This window comes from Impatiens glandulifera, unplaced genomic scaffold, assembly GCF_907164915.1.
Source record: "Impatiens glandulifera unplaced genomic scaffold, dImpGla2.1, whole genome shotgun sequence".
Taxonomy (NCBI): Eukaryota; Viridiplantae; Streptophyta; class Magnoliopsida; order Ericales; family Balsaminaceae; genus Impatiens; species Impatiens glandulifera.
The window spans coordinates 3,185-13,811 of NW_025919143.1; the positions used below are offsets into that span (position 1 = coordinate 3,185).

At 40.3% G+C, this 10,627-nt stretch overlaps 1 protein-coding gene across 1 annotated transcript; it reads left to right on the forward strand.

The window, feature by feature from the left end:
• The first annotated feature begins 9,867 nt into the window (after positions 1 to 9,867).
• LOC124917598 (putative uncharacterized protein DDB_G0287113) lies at positions 9,868 to 10,627 on the forward strand. Its single transcript, XM_047457991.1, has 2 exons — positions 9,868 to 10,263; positions 10,556 to 10,627. The coding sequence occupies exons 1-2, from the start codon at positions 9,868 to 9,870 to the stop codon at positions 10,625 to 10,627; spliced, it is 468 nt and encodes a 155-aa protein (XP_047313947.1).

Sequence of the window (10,627 nt, forward strand, 5' to 3'; positions counted from 1 at the left end):
GAAATGACAACCAACGGAACGATTACCGAAGAAATGATAACCAGAAAGCCGATGAAGGGAAGGAAATACAAAAGGCACTCATTGCATCCGACGATGGAAGTGAATGGGCGTATTCCGACAACAAAAATGATGAGGAGAGAGTAACATGCTTCATGTCAAACGACGAAGAGGTATTTGATTATTCCTCTGATGAGTTTACTAAGGAAGATCTGATTTCTGCACTCAACGAAATGGTCGCTGAGTTCAGAAAGATATCTACCTATATACCGACTCCGGTAGAACATAAAACCGTAGAGTCAAGTGGTATCGCTGATGAGTCATGCAAAACTACAGTGTATGAACCGACTAAACTATCCTTGGAGAATGAGGAGACAGTTCAACCGGTAACTGAAGTAAATGAACGAACACTGTACATTATGACTGCCTGGGAAAGATCTTGTAAAGCCGTAGATCAGATGTGCAATTATAAAAGACATCCTAAGTGTAAATTTGGTGTTGGATACAAACTCCTTTGGGTGGTGGCTCACATCCCAAGAGGCCAAGTTACATTTTATCTCTAACCCTTCTTTCTATACATACACAGGAGCTGATCAAGGAGAGCATCACATCTCCCGGAACTCCTTCTCACACATGCACGTGGGTCAAGACTCAAGAGCTCATTTCCCTCTTTATTTTTCTTGACAACACCACTCTTTCCTTCTCTATCCGCGAGCAATGCAGCTTCTCCATCCTATAGAAATCAGGGAGAAGAGAGGTAAAGGGGAGCCCAGAAATTTGCCTCTCTCCTCCGCCTGCTGCCCGACTCCTTAGCCGCGACATCCGCTGCCCAATTCCAGCAACAAGCAGCGCCTCCACCGCCCAACAAAACAAATCAAACAAACCAAGTCAACCTAACGGGATGAAACTCACAAAAGACAATCTTCCCTTCATATGATTTGTCAAGAGCTCTTCAACCAACAATGAAGCAGACACTGTCATAAAACCGGAACTAAAATATGTAAGACCAACCGAATCTGAAAAATTGCTTCATCCTGAGAGAAGGAAAACCAACCGGACAGAAAATAAACAAAATAGAACAAGTACATCTCGACCTCAAATACAGTCACCACCTCGATATAAGGCATTCTTGAGCAAAGATCAAGAAGTAAAACCAAATATCATAAAAACAAATACCAGGAAAGTGATCCGACTTATTCAAGTCTGGATCCCAAAGGGATTAATCAACCATGGACCCAACTAAATGTGGGTACCAAAAGAGTGTAAATATTTCTTTTTTACAGGTTAGGAGAAGCAATCGGCTAAAAAACTCGGAATGGTATCTGGACAGTAGATGCTCAAGACAAATGACCGGTAACAGTGGACTACTAGCAGATATCACCTATGAAACCGGAGCAGTTATCACATTTTTTGACAACTCAAAAGGTAGAACTGTGGGCAAGGGTAAGATTGTCCATGGTAACCTGTCTATAAATAATGTATTATTGGTAGAAAACCTGCAATTCAACTTGTTAAGCATTAGTCAAATGTGCGATGTAGGATACAAAGTTGAGTTTCATAAGAATGCATGCTTAGTAAAAGATCATCAAAATGACATTCTATTAACTGGTAACCGAATGGGAAATATCTACAAAGTTGATTGGAAAACTATGTTTGAAAACCCTGTATGCATGATAGAGGGAAACGATCCAAACTGGCTCTAGCACAAACGACTAAACCATTTGAACTTCAAAACAATAAACTTCATATGTTCTAGGGAATTGGTTTTTCGGTTTTCCAAATGTCAAGTTTTCAAAAGATAAAGTATGTGCTGCATGTAAAATGGGTAAACAAATAAAGTCTTCTTTCAAAAGTAAAGGAAATCATCAATCCGAACGATGTTTAGAACTCCTTCATATGGATCTCTTTGGTCCGGTTAGAGTAACAAGTCTAGGAGGCATGCAATATACTATGGTAGTTGTTGATGATTATTCTAAATTTACTTGGGTAATATTTTTAGCTTCTAATAATCAAGCAACACCAAACTTGATCAAACTAATTTTGAGAATACAAAATGAAAAATCTATTCGGATAAACAAAATCAGAAGTGATAAAGGAACAGAGTTTACATACAGCAAATTAACTACTTTTCTTGATGATTCCGGTATTAGACACGAGTTGTCTAGTGCTAGAACTCCTCAACAAAACGGCCTGGCTTAGAGAAAAAACCGAACTATCAAGGAAGCCGCAAGGTCAATGATAGCCAATTCGGGTATTGCTCAAAAATTTTGTGCCGATGTTATCAATACTGCATGTTACTCTCAAAACCGATCTTTAGTAACTAAAAGTTTTTCCAAAACCCCTTTTGAGATATACTATGATCGAATTTCAAACATATGGTATTTTCAAATTTTTAGTAGTAAATGTTTTGTTCACAACAACGACAAAAATTATTTGACCGCTTTTGATGCTAAATCCGACGAAGGAATAATGTTGGGATACTCAGCTGTAAGTAAAGCATATAGAATATATAATACTAGGACTTTAACAGTTGAAGTAACATCTCACATTGTTTTTGATGAATCGGTTGAACGAAACACTACATTACCCTTCGACCTTCACAATAGAATGGAAAATTTCAATATCTATTCTGATGATGAAGATGAAGTTCCGGTTTTTAGACGATTTGTTAATGAATCAAGCGGTTGATGCTGAACCTCAGGTTGTTCAAGCTGCTTTACGGCAGAAAGTTGACTCTTCAATTTCAACTGAAGAAATCGGTCGGTCTGACTCTGTTCAGCCTACCGATCAGTCTAACCTTGATCAGCCAACCGAAAGCTTGGAAGACACGTCTCGGATAAACCTTAGAAGGAACAAAAATAATCCTCTTGAACTAGTAATAGGTAACATATCCTCTCCTGTCCGAACTAGGCAACATAATTTGGAACACTATGAAAACTCAGCTTTTATATCACAAATTGAGCCGAAAAAGGTGGATGAAGCATTGTCAGATCCCGACTGGATCCTAGCTATGCAAGAGGAACTAAACGAGTTTGAGAGAAATAAAGTCTGGTACCTAGTCCCTAGACCAAAAAACAAATCGGTTATAGGAACACGATGGGTATTCAGAAATAAACTCAATGAAGACGATTTAGTTACGAGGAACAAGGCCCGGTTAGTGGCTCAAGGCTATAAATAGGAAGAAGGAGTTGATTTTGAAGAATTATTTTCCCCTATAGCTAGACTTGAGGCCATTAGAATATTTTTAGCATTTGCAGCTTTCAAAAATTTCAAAGTTTTTCAAATGGATGTTAAAAGCGCTTTTCTAAACGGTAAAGTAAATGAAGAGGTGTATGTCAATCAACCTCAAGGTTTCAAAAATTCAGAATACGAAAACCATGTTAACCGGCTAAACAAAGCCCTTTATGGTTTGAAACAGGCTCCAAGAGCCTGGTATGACACATTAACGCAATTCCTATTTAATCACAAGTTTACAATAGGCTCAGTCGATAAAACACTTTTCAAAATTGAGAAAAATGAACATATATTACTTGTTCAAATCTATGTTGATGATATTATTTTTGGATCAACCAATCCAAAGTTATGTGATAAGTTCTCAAAAATGATGACTGACAAATTTCAAATGAGTATGATGGGAGAACTGAGTTTCTTCCTAGGACTTCAGGATAAGCAGATCGAAACCAGAACGTTCATAAGCCAGGCAAAGTACACAGCCGAACTGCTGAAGAAATTTGGAATGGATACATGTGTTGAGGCGGCTAAACCGATGAGCTCTTCCATAAAATTAGACAAAGATGAGGATGGTCAAGCCGTTGACATCACAGCATATCGAGAAATGATTGAATCTATGCTCTATCTAATAGCCAGCCGACCGGACATCCTGTTTGCGGTGGGAGTATGCGGGAGATTTCAAGCCAATCCAAAACAATCACACTACACCGCGGCTAAAAGAATATTAAAATATTTGAAAGGGACTCAAGATGTGGGACTTTGGTACACAAAAGATTCAAGCTTTAATCTCATAAGTTACTCAGACGCGGATTACGCAAGATGAAAACTCGATAGAAAGAGTACAAGTGGAACTTGCCAATTTCTGGGAGACCGGCTCGTTACATGGAACAGCAAGAAACAAACCTCAGTTGCAACATCAACCGCAGAGGCAAAGTACCTAGCCGCCGGAAGCTGCTGTGCACAACTCCTCTGGATCCAACAACAACTAAGAGATTTTGGTGTAATAGTTAAACAATCTCAAATATTTTGTGACAACACCAGTGCAATAGCGATCACATACAATCCGGTGTTGCACTCAAGAACGAAACAAATTGACATAAGACGTCATTTCATCCGGGAGCATGTTCAATAGAAGCACATCCGACTGGAATATGTCTCAACCGAGCAATAAGTAGCTGACATCTTCACCAAACCGCTACAGGAAGCTAAGTTTTCTCATTTCATAAATATTTTAGGACTTACTGATAGCAAGCAACTTATACCATGATCATCCATGCATACTGTTTATGCACATTATCATGAAAAAACCGGGATATGCGTTCAGGGAGAAGCTCTCGTTTTTCAAACCATATTCAAATAGGCCATTAAATATTCAAGGATGCTAACCGGAAGGAAGTCTCCGGTTATGTATGATCACTTAATGATATCAAACTACATGTATACACACTAAGCGGTTCAAATGACCTGGCAGAAGTGGATAAATTTAATCCAAAGCTGAACAAATGTTGATGCGATTCAACATTTCTTCACATCGGAATAAGATATCCAACTAAAAACCGGTCACGGAAAACCGATTAGTATAAATGCATCATGGTTTAGATAAACTGAATTTTTCAGGTTAACTTGGGACAACTAACCGCGTATTCATGCACACCTTGAGAAATGAAGCCTGTAATTAATAAAATAGTTTACCTCAATCGAGATGACGACACGTGTCCATCATCAAGAGAGGGAGACTAACATCTTGTCAATAGATTTATTGTCATCATGAATATCCTTAGTAATGATTAACTTTGCATTGAAAATAAACATTATACACTTCAACAAGTTAAAGCCTATTAACTAATCGATGACATCACTAAGCATGCTTGACCTATTAATCTATCCAAACCCCTAGCTATATAAACAACCCTTTGCTCTTCACAACACTTCACAAAATTCACTATTCACAAAAATCTCTTGAACTAAAACTATCACAAGTACATGAACTCCGATCCACTCGCCAAGAAAATTCTGCTGGCTGATTTCAACTCTATATACCAATATGAAGACCATGGAATCAAAGACATGTTCTTAGCCATTGAAAGAAACGGGCTAAGAGGGTTTCTGGAGAACAGATTCATCATCGACTAAGTAGTCGATGAGTTCTTCGAAACGGAAAAAGAAGTGCACCGAGACATCATCGTGGCACGGGTTTATGGTCAATCATTCTTATTCAGCGAGACGGATTTCGCTGAATACTGCGGTTTACCCACTGAAGGGGTAACCGACCTCACTTACTCCTCAGTGACCATTGAAGAAATGTGTCATCGGTTCTCCAACTCTAACATCCCGGTTAAGCCTTGGGGTGCTAAGAGTCAACTATCTCACAAGTACCAGATTCTGTGTGAGATTCTGGGAAAGTCAGTTCTGGGTAGAGAGAAAACTACTCTTACACCTAGAGGCTTTTTGAAATGATGATTGCCGTCACGGTTGGGACACCGGTAAACTGGTCTTGGATCATCTTCAGCAATCTGAAGAAGATGATTCTCTCAAACAAAACCGGTTACGCTCCTCAGCTAAGCGGTTTCTGTGCTAGTCTGGACATCCACTCCGGACCCTTCGTCACCCTTCACCCGAAGCACGTGCTCACGAAGGAGAGAATCCAAGAGCTAATTGACCGGTGGGAAGCAGCTAGGGCTAAGAAGAATCAAGCTGCCGGCTCATCTAATGTCTAAATCTTCTCCATCTCTTTCCTTTTTCACCAAACCGGTAATTTTGTTGTACTACCGGCTTGGTACATCTTATTAATGAAAATCTTTTCTTTCCTTTTCGATCGAAACCAAATGAATCCTAAAGATATAACCAACATTAAATGCGCCATATCAAATCAAATCAGTCTTGAAAAACTGAAATCTTCGCTTACCAAGAAGCATGCCTAATCCGAATAGACTAGACAATTCATTATTCTCTTGAAAAATTGATAAAGCAATTATGACCAAACATAAACGGTCTGATTTTTTTAAATATTCTCATTAAATGCAACCAACTGCCCACACTATAAAAGGGGCCTCAGCCTTCTTCATCAAATCACACTTCAAATATTCCTTTCTCTCTCTAAGTTCGAAACTTCAAAAATATCATTCACTCATTGTTCATATTCCTTCCTAAAAATGAATTCTGAGATGAGAAACACCATCATTGTCGACTTCCATGAAATGATAAACTCTCGGTTTAAAGAAACCATATTCTCATTGATCGTAGAATTCGGGGTTGCAAGAGTTTCTCGAAGGCTCGGACACCATCCTCAAAGAGGAGGTGTATGAATTTTTTAACAATGGGCACATACTTGATGATGGGAGCATAAGGACCATCATTGACGGAAGATTTCTTCAGATCACCGAAGAACACTTTTCCTATTTCTTTGAACTCCCAACCGAAGGATTTTCGGACTTCCCAACGCCGTATTTTCTGGCTAAGGAAGACTATGCCTTCATCTTCTCATGCTCCATTCATTCGGTTGATGAACACGGAGAAAAGGACGACCTTGCTCCCTAATACCAAGTCTTTCATAACTTGGTTCAGCGGTCTATCATGGGCCGAATGCCCAACCAGAACTACAACCGGGAGGCTTTCGACATCATGATAGCCATCGTCAGAAAATCGCCCATAAACTGGGCTTCATATCTCTTCAACAATTTGAAGAAACTTGTCTCATCTCCAAGGGGAAGGATCGGCTTCGCTCCCCAAATCAGCCGATACTTGGAAGTTCATCGTCCCAACCTCGGACCCGGTGTTCCTGTCGGACCGGCCAACACCATGACTCGGCCCATGTTGAACAGATGGATATCGAGGATTGAGGAACGAACCGGAAACACCGTGGATGAGTGGGTTGACAGAATGATCGAGGGGGAGTGGCTTAATCTTCTTTAAATTTATGTAGTTTCCGGTTATCTGGTCATTTTGTTGTACGACCAGACAACAAATTAATCTCCTTTTGTCTCGACTTAATATAAAGAATTTCACATCTCTGAGTCTCCGGTTTTCACATAAGTCTCTTTCCGGCTCTACTCTGACTAAATAAAAAGACTTCTTATTAATCAAAACTTCCGGTTAACAAAATTTCAGGTTAATCAAAATCTCAACCATATCTGAAAAATTTCAAAGTTTACCGCTCACGGTTTACCGCCCACAATATTACCGCCCATAGTTATTCTCCGCAATTACCGCCTAAAGTTACTGCAGTAACTTTTGGAGGGAAAGTTGGCGCCAAAACGCAAAACAAAGTGACGGTTCAACTTCTAACCGTTCAAAACTGTTCCCTATATAACACAGAAACAGTTCATTATTTGCACACGCTTTCTCTCTCTAAAAACTTAAGCTTTCTCTTGCATTCCGATTCTCTCTGATCTTCATCTTCTTCGCCATGGATTCAGATAAAGCACTATTTAAATACATCTTGCAGGTCGATTTCAACGACATTGATGAACACGCTACAGAAAAACACAAAGTTGTGCTTCAATCGTTAAGAGATTCTGGGTTAGAAACTTACCTCTTTGGCCCGTTCTTCGTGCATCCGACGGAAGTTGAAGAATTTCTAAAGACAGCGACTCTGACGAAGAGGACAGTCTCCGCCACCGTGTGCGGCAAGGCAGTTAACATAACTGAAGATGTGTTCTCGGAAGCGCTCGGTTTGCCAAATACCGGGCTGGACTTCAAAACAAGCTTGTCGGATGCGGAATCTAACGATGTTCGGCTAGCCATATCAAGTGATGACACGGATCTGGTGTCTCACTCTAGCCGGAAGAATAAAATCAAGCTAGAGTTCAGATGGCTGGTAGATATAATTTCCAAATCGCTTCAGGGTAAAGGAGGAAACTTCGATAACCTGACACAGCTGAAACTGAAAATGTTGATGGCGATTGTCCGCAGCGACAAAATTGACTGGAGAAGTGTTCTGTTCGAACAGTTCTGCGAAATGGTGGTGAAAAAGAACGGTCGAGTTCAAGCATACGCCATGCAGATAGGGAAGATCCTACGGTTCCTTCAATTCGAACTCGGTAAAGGTGAACCGCTCGCATTCGGTAATATTTTAAATTCTGAGCACATGAGTAAAAGAACTGCTAAAACGGCCATGCTGAAATCATCTAGGACCAAGTCCTCAAAAGGAACCGGTTCGTCTACACCGGTTGGTGAGAGTTTAAAACAAGCTGATCCAAAGGGAAAAGCTATTCAAACCGAAGTCCCACAGAAAAGGGGAAGAGTAAAGAAATCGGTGAAGAAAAAGCGCCAAGAAACCGGCAGATTCCGAGAAAACTCTATGCTCGGACCATTCACCAAAAAGAACCGCACAGCTATTTCAGCCGATTCCAATCAATACAGTCCATCCAAATCTAGCCGATTCTCCTTCATAAAGGAAGGCCGAACCCTCGGGGAGCCAAGAAACTCTTTCCAAATCAAAGAAGAATCCGGTTATGGGAGTTAGCGCTGAATCTGAAAACTCTAAATCTCCAACCAAGAACCTCGACGATATAATCGACGATGTGGGATTGCGGACCTCAGAAGTCATAGAGGACGTAGTCCAAACGGTTATCCATGAAACAGAAGACGATGTAACAAGTCTTCTCCAACAATCTGATCAGGTTGAAGTAACCGGTCAGACTGAAATCCATCCGGTCGAAGAAACGGCCAACTCAGAAAACATCACCCCTCCGGCTCAGGAGGGAAACAACGAAGAAAAGGAACCATCCGGTTCGGTTGGGGACAAATCTGTTCCAACCGAATCAACTCTCCAACCGGCTCAAGACGGGCCAACAAATCCACCAATCACACCTGAAGATCCATCTCAGGTTAACAAAGGTAAAGAAGTTATGATTGAGGACTCTCCGGTGCAAGGAGACAATGAAACCGAACCCAAACAAACTGAAATTGTGCCAGAAACCGAGGTCTCTATCTCAACAGAAGAAGAGGAAGAAATGTTCCAAAATTTCATCCGGGATATGAACAAGGAAGCTAAAGAGCTGGCCACCCCTTATCACCTATGGGTCAGATTGCATTGTGAAACAAAGCTCTCAGACATGATTCCTGACTTCAACGGTAACAAGTATTGGGAGAAACTCTTGGCTCTAGAAGACGAAGCTCTCAAGGTAACGGGTACCGATGTAATCCAAGCCGCATATGCTAAAAATCTTGTGATGCAAGAATATGCAAAGCTGCAAGCGGTAAATGATGCCATGATGAAGGCAGAAGGAGTAGAACTAACTCTAATGGAGTTGAAAATGTTTGAGCGGTTTCATATGGTACGGAATGACCTTGCATGAAATGTTGACCGGCTTGAGGCAGAATGGAGAGAAGTGTGCAAAAATGTTTTTCTGCATGCCGATCAATTTCAAAGCAAACCTATTTTTTATACCGAAAAATCTTCTAAGACAGCAGAAAACCAGAGCAGAGTTCCACCACAGACCGATAAGACTCCGGGACTTGAGAAAATGGAAGAAGTTGTTGTTGACACAATCATCTCCTCCCTTAACGTGTACAACATTGCTACAGATGCAAAAATTGCAACCATTCAAACCGATCTGATTGAAACCATTCGAGCATCTATTCGTGCAGATGCCGAAACAGATATGGCAAAACCGAACCGCTCCATTGCTTGAAATGATGCAGGCTATGGAAACTCAGATTGAGGAGTTGTCTAAGCTGCAAGCTGATAGAACTCAAGAGCAGATTCGTGCAGATGCCGAAACAGCTAGGAGAATTCAAGACGAAGACGAGGCTAGGGAACGGTTAAAAAAGGAAACCGAAGACAAGGACCACGAGTTGGCCCAGAAATACAATGAGGAAGAAAAGGCCGCTCAACCGGAATCCACATCAGCACAAGCCTCGCACTCAATGAAAACAAGGAACAAGAATAAACGTAAGAAGATTGTGAGCTTGCTGCATCAGGTTGAACAAAGCGGTATCGAAGAGTTTCAACCGGATGAACAATTTGAGGAACCTCTAGATGAAGAAGAAGAGGAATATGCTACACGACTTAACCCGCGAAAGAAGAAAGCAGTTGAATATTTATTCTAAATAATCAAAAAGGGAGAAATTGATAGAAAAATTAAGTAAGTTAATTTTTGAATCGGCCACACATTACAATTTTTGAATATTTATTCTAAATAATCAAAAAGGGAGAAATTGATAGAAAAATTAAGTAAGTTAATTTTCAAACCGGCCACACATTACGATTTTTGAATATTTATTCTAAATAATCAAAAACGGAGAAATTGATAAAAAAAAATTAAGTAAGTTAATTTTTGAAACTGGCCAAAAAAACTAAACTACTATAAACTTTTATGTGTAGGAACAGACCAAGTCGTATAAACCGGCTGAAGAATATATCAAAGCAATCCATCTCCAGATGATCAAGTCATGA

Coding starts and splice junctions, on each gene's coding strand:
- LOC124917598 (XM_047457991.1), top strand. CDS start 9,868: ATGCAGGCTATGGAAACTCAGATTGAGGAGTTGTCTAAGCTGCAAGCT. Junction 10,264..10,555: donor ACCCGCGAAAGAAGAAAGCA/GTTGAATATTTA, acceptor TTTTATGTGTAG/GAACAGACCAAGTCGTATAA.